The sequence below is a fragment of the Camelus dromedarius genome, chromosome 8 (assembly GCF_036321535.1).
Source record: "Camelus dromedarius isolate mCamDro1 chromosome 8, mCamDro1.pat, whole genome shotgun sequence".
In the NCBI taxonomy this organism is placed as follows: Eukaryota; Metazoa; Chordata; class Mammalia; order Artiodactyla; family Camelidae; genus Camelus; species Camelus dromedarius.
In genome coordinates, this window is record NC_087443.1 from 32,677,385 (window position 1) to 32,693,045 (window position 15,661).

At 51.5% G+C, this 15,661-nt stretch overlaps 1 protein-coding gene across 3 annotated transcripts in view; it reads right to left on the reverse strand.

Annotated features, from left to right (window-relative positions):
- Positions 1–1,211: 1,211 nt before the first annotated feature.
- The window catches only part of SLC29A3 (solute carrier family 29 member 3), a 40,990-nt gene continuing 26,540 nt past the window's right edge, over positions 1,212–15,661 (reverse strand). For all 3 annotated transcript variants that reach the window (XM_031461119.2, XM_031461118.2, XM_031461117.2), the window contains 3 exons: positions 11,283–11,509; positions 6,185–6,347; positions 1,212–2,155 (listed from right to left, as the gene is read on the reverse strand). In XM_031461119.2, the coding sequence (XP_031316979.1) occupies positions 1,504–2,155; positions 6,185–6,347; positions 11,283–11,509 (1,042 nt within the window). In that variant the 3' untranslated portion in view covers positions 1,212–1,503. The remainder of the gene's footprint in view (positions 2,156–6,184; positions 6,348–11,282; positions 11,510–15,661) is intronic.

Sequence of the window (15,661 nt, forward strand, 5' to 3'; positions counted from 1 at the left end):
CACTTCTGCCACTGGGCAGGTTACTGACTGCTTCCTGGTTTAATCAGCTGTTGGCAGGACACCACGGAGCCAGCGCCCATGCGCTTCAGAGCAGGAGCCAGTTGATTTATGACTCTCAGGGTTGCCACTTCTCAGGGGCAAGATCTGTGCTTTCTGCCGGACTCTTGAGAAAGAACCTCTGGTCTGATGTAGTTCCTTTCTCCCTGATTCCCACGTCAGCCTGCACCCCTCCACTCCAAGGAGCAGCCTTGCAGAACCTTCAAGGAACCTTGAAATATATATATTACTGCCCATATCAGGTGATCACGAGTGTGTGGGGGGGCTCTAAACCTGAGGGTTGCCTTTTCAAACAACAGCTTCAAAATACTCAACTACCCAGAACAAACCAGGGCAGAGTAACACCTAATTCTGTTGAGCAAACCTTCAGAGCTCTACTGATGTTCATAAACCAACCTATGAAAGGGAAGGGGCTGACAGCCCCCGATGGACACCTCTGCCCCTCCAGTCCACTCTCCATCCTCCGCCTGCTCCTTGGCTGTCGTTCAGTCCACAGGGACTTGGAGGAGATGGAAGAGAGGGAGGGAATATGCCTCCTGCAGGTCACGGCAGCCTGGACGTGCCCCTCCTTCAGGCCTGGGGTAGACTGGCCTTACTATTTCTGGGATATAACACAAACCCCTTAGGGTTCCTACACCCACTCTTCAAATATCCTTAAATTACCCAATTTGAGTATGCCATTTCCTGCCAAGACCCTAATACAGCCACCAATAAGGCTTTCATTAAATACCCAGGTATTTATTAGGCCTCTGAACCAGTGGCCTCGACATGTAAACATGGACGTTAAACCCAGCCCTGACCCAGACCATAGACCACTTTAAGGATCCCTGTTTGAAACCAGGCCTGACATGCTTGGCCCCTGGTACCACAGGGAGGCCCTCTGGAGCCCGTCTAGATAATCGAGGGTCCCTGGAAGGCCTGCCATCCCAGGGTTCCCAGTCTGGCTGGTGGAAAGCAGGGGTCTGCACAGGCTTGGGTCTTAGGACCCCCTCTGTAGGGGGGGCTAAGGAGTCTCACATCTTGCCATCAGCTGGAAGGAGTGAGGCTGGGAGAAGACAAAGATCCTGCAGAGGGTCTTGGTACTCGCCCTATAACAACTCAGAGCTGAACACTGGCAGCACAGTTCCCAAGAGGGAATAACCACAGGCAGAATGTAATCATCATCAAGGAGCTTTCTGTTGGTGTAACTTGTAACTGTGTCTTATTCGGGCGTCTTTTGGTCCTCAAACGTCTCAGGACGTTGGTAAAGTGTCTGGAGTGCTGGCCTGGCCAGCACATGGCGCAGGTACCAGCTCCTGGGAACAATGAGGCCTGGGTATGCTCTGCTCTCTGCAGAGCCCAACTCCAGGCTTCCCACAGGCTGCCTGAGCCCTCCCGGCACTTCCTCCCTGTCTCGCCCAGGCTCCCAGGCATTGTGTGGCACCGAGGTCCAGTCATCGCCCTCTCCTAGATGAGGTGCACAAGCAGAGTAGAGCAGGCTGAGCCGAGCACCAAGCCCAAGCACAGGTAAAAGGTCATCACCACCCCTGTGGCCTCGGCCAGCTCCCTGGGCACGATCTTGGGCCCGTAGATGAGAGCCAGGGTACTAAGGTAGCCGTTGCTGAGCCCCAGCAGGGAGGTAAAGAGCACTGGGTACACATCAGACTGGAAGACCACTGTCTGCAAGTGGACGCGGGGCTGGTAGTTGCAGAATATGAAGAGGGGGACGAGGCCAGTCCGGAGGAGCACGAGCCCTGGGAGCACCTTGCTTTTGGGTCCTGGCACCTGGATCCAGGCTGTGATCTGCCGGCCGCATAGGTCGGCAAAGTTGTACAGGAGGAAGGTGGTGAGGGGGACGAAGAACTTGGTGGTCCACGGCGAGCCTGAGCCCTTGTTGAGGGACTCGATGTTGGTGGAGATGGCAGGGAAGATGAGGCTGGTAATGAAGAGGAGGTAGATGATGCAGAAGCCCAGGCCGGCCGTCTTCTTCAGGATGGGGCGGAGAGGTGGTGTTGGGGAGTCACTGGATCCCGGGACCACCAAAGGGGGGTTGGCAGAATCCTGGGGCATCTGCTCGTCACCAGAAAACACAGCCGGCCAAACAGGCCTCATGTAGTACCTGCAGGGGAGAGGCTAGTGGTCAGAGGGCCTGGAAAGCAGGGTCCCTTGGGATTTCCAGGGACAAGGTGGGGGGGGATCTTCAGGTCCAGCAGGTAAAGCCTAAACTCCCGATGGCCCACAGTCCTGGGATGCCTCAGATGACACATGTGCGGCAGGGCAGCCAGAGGGAGGCCCACACTGTCCCTGGCCTGCCTGTCCTGGTGCAGCCTGGAAGGCTGGACTCCAGTGCATTGTCCTGTGGTGGTGGCCGTGCCACGAGCAGGGACAGAGGAAACCAGCACTGGTCACTGCATGGCGTGCCTGGGCTCCAGTCTTGGCTCACTTATTTACTTATTTTTGTTAGGTTCTTTTTTGGGGGGGGGAGGGGGTGGAGATAAAGTAGCATTTATTTTTTAAATTATCAGAGTAATTTAAAATCTTAAATTATAAAAGTAACACATGCTTGATGTGATGAACCCAAATAATGCAGAAGAGGAATGACATAGGTAAATAAGAATTCTCACCCCCTACCTCTGGCCTCATTCCTTAGAGGCACTGACCATTAAAAGTCTGGTGCCGGGGGAGGGTATAGCTCAGTGGTAGAGTGTGTACTTAGCATGCATGAGGTCCTGGGTTCAATCCCCAGTACCTCCATTAAACAAACAAACAAACAAACCTAATCACCACCACCTCCTGCCAAAAAAAATCTTATGTATATTGCTCCATGCATGTGCAAACACCACACACACAGTTACATTTCTTAAGCAAAAGTGGGATCAAACTATATATATACACTATAAGACTTTTTCCAACCATGTAATTCCTAAGTATATAACTAACATATATAAATACATTACATAACTACCTAAATACATGCATAGCTATTATACATACATGCATACAGACAACTGCCTAAAGAACCGTATCTTGTGGCCATCCTTTCACCCGGAGACACATGGCTCTCTGTCTCTACACTGCAGGGTATGTCACTGTATGGATATACAATGTAACTGCTCCCCTAATGATGGACATTTAGGTTAGCTCCAGTTTTTCTCTACTACAAATAATGGTGCAATGACTATCCCTATACACAAATTCTTGCACACCTATGCTAGTATTCCAGTAGAGCAGATTTCTAGAACTGCTAGATCACATGGTTTGTACTTTACAATTTTTGATAGATATTGATAAACTGCTCTACAGTAGGTAGAACCAATTTATCTCTGCTCTGTACCACCTACCCACCCTAACTAAAGTAACCTGACCCTTCAATCTCCATGAAGGGAGCTGTTTCTTTCAAAGAACTGGCCATAATTTATAATCATTGTGTTAGGTGACTGGTTTATCATCTGTCTCCTTCAACAGAGGACAGCTCCTTGGGGCAAGGACATGTTTAGCTGTTTTCAGCTAAATCTCCAGTCACGGAATAACCCTCCAAAACATAATTGTTGAAAGAGCTGATAAGCCTATACAAGTGTCTCTTCCCCAATATCCTCAACACTGAATATGATCAGCTTTTTTCAATTTCTGCTACTCTGACCAAAGTTGAAAAGCCTGGATCTCTGCCTTGCTGTGTGACCTGAGCCTTGGGCGCCTAAAAACCAGGAGACGTAAGCTAACTGTATTAACATACTTCAAGCAGAAGACTTGACGTGGGGAGGGAGAGAACTGTAGGTAGGTGATATCAGTTCTGGTTTCAGCCCTACTTCTGCCTCTCCCTGTGACCTTAAGCATGGTACTCCTCTCTTAGGGCCTCAGTTTCCTCCTCTATAAAATGGAGGGGTTCTGTAGCTGTAAGCTTCTAAGAACCCTGCCAGTCCTCCCATCCTAAAAGCCTACAGATTGCTAACATGTGACTCAGTGGGAGGATTCCTCCCCAGTATTACTTTTCCATGTGATGCTGAGCTGGGCCTTAAACCTTCCCCATCACTATTTAAGGAAAGGACTATCTTACTTCCCTTTCTGCTCGGCATTAGGTTCTTGCCTTAGTCTGCCCTGAGGAAGCTCCCCACCAAGTTCCTCTGGTCGAAGCTCTTCCTCATAAGTTCTTCCACATCTAACTGTCCCATCTCACCCTACTGTAGTCAGCAGCCTCCAAAACTACATGAGGCTCAGTTTGTCCTGAGTGGGCTGGGGAAGCCCAGTCTAGCCCTCCTGGGTGCAGCACCTGTGGCTACCTTTTCAGTAAGATTTAGTATGAGCAGCTCTGGGAGCACAGCTGCAAAGCTCCGTCCTCAGATGAGTCTCTGTAAACCCAGAAATCTTGACCAAGGTGTTACTCAACAAAGAAATAGAAACTTCCATGGGCTGGCAGAGCCCTGGGTGTTCTCTCTCTCACATGCTCATCTGGAAAGGATTCTGGCCTGCTCAATGAGACCAAAAGCTAGGGTGAACCTGTCCTGGTTTTAGCACTGAAAGCCCCTCAGTCCCAGGCAAACAAGGAAGGTTGGCCACCCCACCAGAAAGAGCTCGTGTGAGGCTCTCTGAAACAGGACACAGGGAAACAACAGAAGTGGTGGGAACCTTCTGCCTACTGTTTATTCAGTGACTCAGAATAATTTAATCAACATTGACACGGTGCCAGGCAGTATATGGGGTGGGGTGGGGGGACCGTGAATCACAGGGACATTATCCTGCAGCACAACTGGGCAGTTTCTGATGACAGCCCTGAAGGGGCAGGGGAGGGGACAGGCAGGCGCGTGGGTCTGTAGCCACCTTGGTAGTGGGAACACGGTATCATCACTCCGTCCCCTTTTATCCCCCCAAGGTCACGGAGGCCAGCTGAAGTTACAACAATCCTCTAACTGGGGAGAGCAACCTGCCCCAGCAGAGTTGGGGTTCTGGTGAAGGCAGGGGACTCGGGATTAACAAGGCAACTCTCACAGGAACAGGAGGAATGAGTGGTGAGGAAGGAGCTGGCTGTCGCAAGCCAGGGATGCAGCATGATGCAGTGGAAACAGCACTGGGTTCCAACGCCTGCCTATGACTCAGCAGGTGAGCAACCTGGGCATATCTGTTAATGCTCCAAAGCCTCAGTTTCCTCATCGATAAAATGGGAAAATACAGTAAAAACTGCACAAGATTGTCATACAGCTTAAGTGAAAAAAATGTACGCATCAACTGCTTAGCTCAGTGCCAACACACCAAACAAGCCCCCGTGGGGTGGGCAGAGCCAGGACCCGCTGGCACACATGGGACCACAGGCCAATCACCAGGCCTTCTCTGTCTCAGTTTCTTCACCTGCAAAATGGGGGAGATAATGCCTGCCTTTCCCACATCAAATAAGACAATGGATATGAACAGGCACTGAAAAGAATAACATGCAAGAACAAGTCAAGGGTTGTTTTTTCAAGAGCAGGAGGAAGCAAGAAAGAAAAAGGAGGAAGGAGAGAGAGAGAGAGAGAAAACAGGAGAGAGGCTAAGGCAAGAGATCCTGCAGGGTAGAGAGAGGCCCCGAGAGACAGGAGTTAAAAACCCAAGTTTGGAGTTGGGCTCAAATCCTGATTCTGCTGTGGATGGGCTGTGGAACTCAGGCAAGTATGTCAACCTCTCTGAGCTGGGTTTTCTCGCAAGTGGTGGGAAGTCATGACAAGTCACAGTGCTGCCCCTGACAAGGAACAGGTGTGTAAGCTTTAAAAGAGCGACATCCCCTCAGGCTGGGCTGAGCGCAGAGCAAGGAACTACTACTCACCATTATGGGGCCTCAGGTCCTACCTCGGCCACCTGCCCTCTGTCATGGAAAACGTGCAGACCCCAGTCGCTTGGGGCTGCGGCACAAAGCCCACTTCTCACACCCACCAGCCCAGCCAACCTGCTGGGCAACTACCAGGAGCCAGGCACAGCCTGAGGCAGGGGTACAGCAGATACAGCAGCAAACAAAATGCACAGTTTCTGCCCTCAGGGGGAATCACCTTCCAGCAGGGAGATGGCAGCAAACCAGGAAACAAACACGACCTCTAATTAGAGGCCAGAAGACCGCGCGTAGATGGTATAAAGGTACAGCTTCCACAGAACGCGAGGGACGGGGACAGCGTGCGGCGGGCCTCACCTGGCGTACTCCAGACGCGGCAGCAGCAGGTAGAGCCCGACACAGAGCGCCAGGAAGACGTCCGCCGTCAGGAAGAAGGCCAGGGCGCTGTCCGTCACGTCGCTGGACGCCGCCAGGTCCAGCAGCGAGGCCACGGCGCTGACGGTGCCCCCCATGGCTCCTCCTGCGGAGAGCGTGGGACACCACACGCGGTCAGGCCGGGGCCGGCCTCCCTAGTCTCAGGCCTGCCCTCTCTGCTCGGGCTTCACAGAACCAAAATAAAAGTTCTCCATGCTGAGAAAAACGCCGCAGGCCTCACAGCACCCTGAGGCCTTGGCAGACACCGAGTGGTCCGGCAGCCCTGAGCTTTCTGACCCGACAAGGGTGTCCCGAGCCCAGCTCCTCCCTGTTGGGCTGGCAATGAGGCTGCTGCCTGAGGCGGCAAGTGGCCTCCAAGGTTCCAACTGCTTCCGGGTTTCACCTCTGACCCTTGACCTTCCATCTCTCTTTACTGACCCCTAGTGGGTCAGGCATTTTAGATTCCAGGGCCAGACATCTCAGAGGGGCTTTCCCTGCTCTCAGCCCGGACCACCCACCACCTACCGTGGAAAGAGGCTCAGGGCCTGTCCTAGCATGGCCCTGCCCCTGCCTCCGAGCGAGGCTGGCGATCCGGGGTGTCCTTCCCAGCTAGAAACCCCTGTGCTGTCCACCCAGGAGCTCGCGGAGCTTACCCTGTACCCCACAGCAGATGTGGCACCGTACCCATGTGCACGCGCGTGCACACACCCAGACTCACACACATACACATGCTCATATACTCACACAGCATGCTATCACACACTCTTATACAAGTTCACATGCTTGCACACATACCCTATCACACACACATACACTACCACACACTCTCACACATACACATACTCATATATGCTCACACCACGCTATCGTACACTCTTGCATGCATACACACGCTCCCATGCATGCAACTGTCCCACCACATGGCATGTGTTCTTCTGCCAATGGCTTTGACACGTGGCCCATGTGACACCACACCTTTCTCTGCTACTTAATAGAGGAGGCAGCACAACCTAGCCGAGCGGACCCATGGGGCCAGGAGCCAAACAGATGTACATCTGACACCTGACTCTGCCACTTGCTCTTGTGACCTGGGGGCTAATGTGACTTCTTGGGACCACAGTTTGCTCATCAATAAATTTGCGACAATGACACCTGCCTGGCGTAGCTGCTTTCAGGACTGAGATGATGTTCAGAAAGGGCCCAGCACATAGTGGGCATTCAACAAATGCTAGCTGCTTTTTTTTTTTTTTAATGAGAACCTACCTTTTATTCCACATATAAAAGCTGGTTTCTGGAGCTGGGTAGGGAAAGGGCTTTGGCATGGCCCTACCTCCGTGTGGGGATAAAGGGCTAGATTCTGGTGACAAGGCCTTTCTCCAGGTGAGAATGAAAAGTCCTGTCCCTCCAGTCCCAAATTAGGGGTTAGGAGCAATGATGAAGGGCAATTCCTGGTGAGGTGTCAATCAGCTTGGGGCATGCTCTTCCAGGCAAGTTCTAAGATGCCATATTGGATGATGCCCTTAGGGAGCATGGCACACACACTGTTCTGTCCTGGGAGGGACACCGCCTCCTGGACCTCCACAGGACTTTTAGGGGTGTGGGAGCCACCACAAAACAAGTGGTAGAGCAACTGCTCCCCAGGAACTAGCTCCATGGCCTTTAGTTCCTCTTTGTAAATGATCTCTTGGGATTGGGGTGCCAGCCCCCTTCTTTGCCACAATCACACAGTCACTTCTGGGAAGCAGAGCTGTCTTTCTTCTCTGTTGAACCCTGACAACTGTGGGTAGTCAAGTGGTGCTGGCCTTGAGTCAAAGCTTACACATGGTACACATGTGAGCAGATCATTACTCCTCTCTGCCTCTGTTTATCTTCCTGGAAGATGGGGCTAACACTTGTCCTATCCCCTCTCCCCATGAGACTGTAGTGGGATGGAAATGGAGACAGTGAGCGGAAAAAAACACTGAATATGTGGAAAGTCCACTGGGATCAACACAGTAAGTGCCTGGTGAATACAGGGTTAGTTGGCTGCATGGATGGATTTGCCTGCATTAGAGGATCAGGATATTGATTTTCCAAGAGGTAAGAAGGCCACTGACTGCAAACAGCAAACTGGTCCATGGGGGTATGAACTGCTTTGTCATTGCGTGGCAGCTCTGACCAGGCACCACTTTTCTGCCCAGTGTTGCTGGAGCAGAAGGCGGAGAGGGACAGTTCAGGCCCTCGCCCACCACGAAGCCCCTCCTCACTGCCTCACCCACACTCTGCCCGACATCTCTGTGGCTCTGCAGGGAACGGCCCATGGCCCTTTGCTCCCCAGTCTTCTCCATATGAGTTCTATTAGCCTGGGTGGGACTGGAGGTTGGGATTTGAAGGGAGGGCAAAGATATGAAAGTTAGCATAGTGATTAAGAACATAGACCCTAGAATCAAAACATCTGAGGCCAATCCTGGCTTTTGCACTTCTAGCTGTGTGACCTTCAGCAAGTCACTTAACCTCTCTGTGCCTCCATTTCCTCATCTGTACAATGGGGATGTTAAGACCAACCTCCTAGGGCAGATACGAAGATTAAAAGGATCATTACATGTAAAGTAGAATAGTGCTTGGCACTGAGAAGTGCCATATAAATCTTCTCAGATTCCCAATGAGGTGTTTGGATATTTCTGTCCTTCCTACATCAAAGCAGCAACAACAGGGTAAACCCTTTGCCAAGAGGGTGCCAACTTCTGAGAAGCTGTAATCCCCACCTGGGTGTTTTGTAAGAACTGCAGTTAAACTCAGTAAGACATTTCCCCGCTGCCCCAGGGAAGAGATCTTAGCATCACTGCCTATTGATTTTCCTCTCTCTCTTCCCAACTTGTAGAGAATTTACAATATTATCATCAACAACAAACCAGGCCTCCGGGAGCTCATCCTTCATGACTCCCTACTTTTATCTCATCAGTTATGGAAATATATGCAAATAAGGGGCTTAAAAAAACACCAGTACAAAACAAATGAATTGTTCCTCAGATGCCTCCACACACAGAATTCACAGATGGGCTCCTCTGGACAGAAAACAACGGGGGTTGGTGGGTGGCGCTGGGGCCAGTGGGAGATCAAGGCACCTCGGATCTTCCAGGGTGGTGGGCACCCACTGGGGACTGCACTCACTGATGACGAGGGCTTAGGACCCAGGGTAATTAACACTGAAGTGTGAGGACTAGATTTCTCCACTTTTTCAAAAATGGACTTTCTTAAAGTCACAGAAGTCTCCTCTGGAAGATTCGAGGGAGGCCAGATGAACGTGAAGGGCCCCTTGCCAACATAAACGGTGTGTTTGGTCACTGACTCCTGGAGAGGTAGCCAGCAAGGTTGTTATACTGAAAAATACATCCTCCAGCAGGATGGAGGGAGATGAGGGGAAAGAACTTCTCTCTGAGATCAGGGTAACAGAGGAGATTAAATCCAATGTTTGGTGGCCACTTCCCTCAGCCTAGGCATGCCCTTCTTGAAGCTTTGCTAGGGGCATGTGGATTGTACTCAGGAAACTTAGCAATGAGTCCACTTTTATTCTATTTTAGGCCCAAAGGTTTTCTCCTAGGATATAGCCAGAAGCCCAATCTTATATCAAAAATGTCAAACAGATTTGAGCTCAAATCTGAACTCTGCTCTGTTGATAATAACTGTCTCCAGGGCTATGCTGAGAAGGATTTAGAAGCTTAGGAGGAAAGATACAGATCAATTAGTGATGTCTGGCACTGCTGTGGGAATGGGGAGGGGATATACACTTTTAGTGTTTGTCATCCCTGTCACATACTACTTTTCATTAGCAATTAATGGGCACAGAGCAGATTCTTTGCAAAATTCTTCTCAAGTGGGCAAATGCTTACAGCACTCCTGCACACAACACAGATATGCAGAGACACTGAACAGAGCAGCTGAGTCTTTTTTTAAGGGGTGGTGGTCTCCTGGGAAAGCCCAGATTCTTACTGACCAGCTCGCTTTTATCTTGTTGAGACATCTGTGTCAGAGAACAGAACTGCTAAGGTCAAGACAACAGACAGGTTAGCATTAAAATTTCAGTTAAAGGAGCTGACCCAAGTCACACATCGGCACCCCCATAAAATGCCAAAGTTCAGGGTAATGGAGGAGTTTATTACTAGGCTATCAGCTCCTGGGAGGCTGAGTCTTGTCATCTTTGAATCTCCAACACATAGTTGATCTTCTATAAAATTAGAGAGGAAGAAAAGACAGAAAGACAGAAGAGGGGAAAGAAGGAGAAAAGAAGAGGGACAAGGTCAGGGAAAGGAAAAATAAAGAGAAGGGGAGGGGACAGGAGAAAGGTGGGGGGGGGGAGGGGAGGAAAGAGAGGAACACTGGTTCAGGAAATGCACTTGGTAGGCAGATTGTATTTTCCAAAAGCAGCTGTAGCTACGTGTCCCCTCCCACCTGCTCTTTTCACAGTATGATTTTCATACCCACCCACTGAGACGTGGTGGTCTGTGTTTTCTCTCCTTGAATCCAGGTGGACTTACAGCTATAGTGGAAGTGACCCTAAATGTCTTTCACAGCTAAGTCATCAAAGGAAATAATGCTTCTGCCTGGGTCTCTTGGGATGCTGGTTCTTGCGACCCAGACACCATGCCATGGGGAAGCCCAAGTGGCCATGGTGAGGTCCACATGGAGAGGAACCTGGGCCCCAGCCCCACCCCTGGCTAAGTTTCCAGCCAACAGCCCACACCCCCTTTCCAGCCAGGTGAGCATGCCATCTTGAAAGTGGGTCCTCCAGCCCTAGGTGAGCTATCCTGACTGACACCTCGTGGAGCAGAGGAGAACTGGCCCCGCCAACTCCAGTAAACTGCAGATTTGTGAGGAAAAGAAATGACTGTTACTTTTCTAAGCCACTAAGTATTGGGGTGCTTTGCTACACAATAATTGATCAGGGAGACACGCCTAACACTCATTTTCTTTTCTGGAAGGGCTACCACATGCTCACCTCTGTCTCCTTTCAATGACTCCAAGGTGGACAGACCTGATAAGCTGTCTGGACCCCAGCTCTCACCTGATATCAGAGCCTGGGAATTCCTCATAGGGAAGGAGCCAGTCATGCCGAAGACACTGCTACTGAAGATGATGGAGGTGCCACTGAGGATCGCCATGCAGATGATGGTGACAGCAAAGAAGCTGTGGGTCCAGGAGGAGGTGTCCACCTTCACCAGCACAGTCATCACCACGAAGATGGCCAGCATGACAGTCAGCGAGGCCAGCACACGGACATGAATTGGAACCCTAAAGTGAGGATACTGGAAGTGGTTAGAGACTCCCTTGGGCATCATGCCAGGCCGGGGTTGGTGAACATTCTTAAATGATGCAGGTGTGCTCAGTAGCTGGGACCGTCCACTATGCAGTCAGGAGGCCTGGGGCTGAATCCTGCCTTCTGAGCTCTCAGGCTGTGTGGCCTTGGATAAGCAACTCAATCACTCTGGTTTCAGCCTCTACATCTGTACAACAGAAAGGAGAATCAATCTCCCTGAAGGGGTGGTTGTGAGGGTCTCCGGAGGGGAGGATATAGAGCCAGGGAGCAGTGCTCAGCTCAGGGCAAATGCTGTTGGATGCTGCTTCTTTCCATCTTGCTGTAAGGTTCAAAGACAGGACATGAGGGTTCTTGAGGCAAGACCCCTGGTTCTCCTGCCACAGGGCTGAGCTCCCACTGGCTTTGTCTAGTGTTAAACAGAGCAACCACCCACTGGGCCTCCTTCCCCCCAGACTTAGCAGTAGGGGGAGGAGAGGAGGGAGAACGGAAGAAAGTCATCACCCTGTCGTCACTGTTACCACAGCACACACTCAGACAGCACTTAATTTGTGCCAAGTACTCTTCTAAGTGTTTTCTAAATGCTAACTCATTGAACTCTCACACCAGCTCTACAAAATAGGTATTCTTACCTATCCCACATATATAGATAAGGAAACCGGGCTCAGAGAGGCTAAGGAACTTGCTCAAGGTCAGTCAGCTGTGAACCCAGGAGGTCTGACTGCAGTCTGTGTTCTCAGAGTGACAGTCTACTCCCTCCCCTGGAATGAAAGAAATCTAGGTGGTCCAGAACAGGAGGCCAGGGCAGAAGGATGCCCCTGTGATGGTCTCAATTGTCATGGACAGCAGCTGATGCTAAGCTCGTGCAGCCCAAAGCCAGCCCCCAATCCCTACTCCACTTCTGCATGTGCGTACACCCCTCCCAGCCCCCAACCCGCCAAGACACTGACTGCAGGCAGAAGCAGGGAAGCCTGGCTCTCTGAGAAACTGAATTTTTATTCCAGGGAGAGAGAACATCATTTGAAGGGGCTGTTTAAATCATCAGATTAGACTAAGCTTTAAACCGGATTGGATGTTTTGTTAAGTTTCCTGCTAACCAGTGGGTGAGGGCTAGGAGAAAAGCCAGATTAGTTATATACACACTTCCTTTGGATGAAAAGGAAAGACCTGAAAGGTAGAAAGAAATAATATGTACATAAATAGGTGCGAAATGATGAGCATGAAAGGCAGGAAAGAATTTTTTTGAAGTGCTTTTGTGGCCCCAGGCTATTTGAGTTTCCTTCCAATCCTTGGCTGAAGGGAGAGCCAGTGCTGCCTCTGCTTTGTCAGGGGTAGAAGGAAGCCCAAGTGAAGGGATAGTTCAAGGTTGTGGTGTGAGTCCGTGGGGAGCTGGGATGTGGACCCAGGTCTGCTGAGCCCCAGCGCATGGCTGTCTGCTAACACGCCTCCTCTCTGGTGTGTTCATTCCACAAATGGATGGCCAAACTACTGTGTGTCCAGCACTGTGCTGGACACCTGGGACACAGGACATCTGGAACACAGGACAGATGGACAAGTATTTTGTTTCAGTGTGCAAAGTGCTCCATCAGCAGGGCCACAGCACATCCTGGACACATTTGAGGGGCACAAAACCCACCCTGAGCATCTCATAGGCTTTTTGGAGGCGATACTTAAGCTGTAGTGTAAGATGTGTCTGGATCTAAGTGCACATATCTTATGAGAGAGAGCGTAGCACATTCAGGGAATTGAAATGGACTCTGGCTGCAGGTGAGATTGGAGTGGAGGAGGCTGGACAGACACAGAGCCCTGCCCTGGAGGGCCTTGTCCACCTGGTAAACGCCAAGACTTGATGCTCAGGGTGAGGTGTGGAGTGGGCATGCAGTCTTTGTCTACCAGCATCCTGCCCCTCAGGAGCACTCCTTCCATGCCAAGTTGTCCTGCGGAGGTGGCCAGTCATATTGTCCACACCAATCCAGCCACAAATGAGGGCACGTGGCCCAGTCTGGGGCGATCAGAGTGTCCCACGCCACTGGCCACTGGACTGGATTAGGGATTAGCATGTGACCCAGGCAGGGTCGTCCCTGGACTCAAAGGTGGAGAGAAGCTGGCAATCTGCTATGACTGTGTCGGGGGCTGCTGGTCACCAGCTGGCCAGCTGCATGGGGAGAGGCCACATTAGGGATGAAGCCAGGCAGATGCACACAGAGCCCAGGGAGAGTGGGTGAGGAGAGCCCTGGGGAATGTTTGCACTCCCCTAGATCCAATTATGAAGGCAGGCCTGACTTTAACTTTCCAGGGAAAGAATGAGAATATCCTTTTTGTGTCTCTTTTACTTGTTACCAAGAGTGCCACTCAACACAAAGAGGCACATCAGGGTTTCCAGGTAGGGAGTGACATGGTCGGAAACTCCACCTCCGGGCTATGGGTGCCCTGCCCACATGCCCTCCCCTCTTACCAGGAAGCAGGCTGCAAGTGACGGGTAATCAATACTTCCCAAGAGCAGCGTTCAACCAATGCTGGGGAAGTGGGTGGATAAATACCCAGCTCCATCCTCCTTGGGTGTGTGTTCCACACTGGCAGCCAGAGTTCTGGGCAGGTGAAGCTGGGCCACCTTCTGTGGGAGCTGGCTTGATAATGCATCCTTTATTGGCTGCCATTCCTTCTTGGTCTCCCCACTCTCCTACCTTGGCCTCCCAAATAAACTACTTGCACTTGAATTCTTGTTCCAGGGTCTGTTTCTGAGGAACTTCACAGCAAGACATAACTTCCTAGGGTCTGCAGGGGCCTCAGCCTGGGCAGGAGCTGGTGGGCAGCCAGGTGGAGCACCTAGACCCCAGGGGGACCAGAGTATCGATTTTAAGTGCACACCAGGTGCCCTGGAGGCTGGTAGTCAGGCCTTACCTCTGATGCTCTAGGTGATCCTATACACTCAAGCCTATCATACAGTGCCCCCCACTCTCCCAGCTGCTGGAGCTTCCCCACGCACCCCAAAGATAAGAGCCACAGGGGCTCAGAGACTGAGTCAGGATGTAGAAGCCCTGCCAACCCTGCCACCAATTCACTGTGTGACCCCAAGCAAATATTTGACCTTTCTCAATCTCAGTTCCTCATCCTGAAAAAGAAGCAGTGGGACAAGAGAATGTTCAGGTCTCTTCCAGTTTATGAGTCTAAATCTGAAAAAATTCAAGTGGAGAGAGAGCCTGGGAACAAATGCCCAAAAATTCTAGCAGTTCCTCAGGGCAAGAAAAAGGTTGAGGACAGACTAGGAGACATGAGAAGCACCGTGAGGACAGGGCCCTGTCTCGTTCCCACCCCCAGGGCTGGCACAGGGCCTGGCAGGTACCTGTTAAGTATCTGCTGGACACACAAATTGACAAGCAAGGGGTATCAGCAGTGCACGCTGGGCCTCAACCTCCCTGTCGCTCTCTGCCTCTTGCCCCCCTCAGCGTGGCAGGGCGACAGCTGTAAACATCAGCAGAGATTCCAGCCAGCCTTGGGAACGGCCTCTGCCTCTCACCACCTCCTCACAGAAGCAGTGCAGAAAAAGGCCACCCCAGGAAGGTGGCTGGCATCATGGAAGCTCCCCTATGCCTGTCACGAAAAGGTAAATAGTTGCTCGAACAGGAAAGCTGCTGTGGCGAGAGCTGGGGGGCTTCTTACCCAGGCACCCCCAAGACGGGGAGATGAGGGCTGAGTGGGAGAGGAGGAGGTAAACACCCAATGCATTACAAAAGCAACGCAGTGCCCCACTCTGCCTCTGCTTCCCCATGAGGTCCCGCACCTGCACAGGTCTCCTCTTTGCCTGCTAATTAGCAGCTGCAGAACCCATTCTTGGCTGGAGCCTCTGAGCATGGGCTCCAGGCCCTCAAGGATCTTGCCTGGGGCTATTTTCAATGCTAGTGAAGCTTTATGAAATGTGCCCATCCAAGCCCGTCTCACATCCACTGATGGGGGTACACTGCCTTACTCTCTGCCTCTCCCATCTGAGCCCCAACAGTGACCCAGGGGGTGGTAACACTGTTGCAATTTTAGGGAAAGTCTAGACAAGTGCTACCCTGGGGTTGGTGGTTCTGCTCAGGGACAAGGGATAGCAGGGGATGGCTGAGGTGACAGGATGCTGGGGCAGGTCA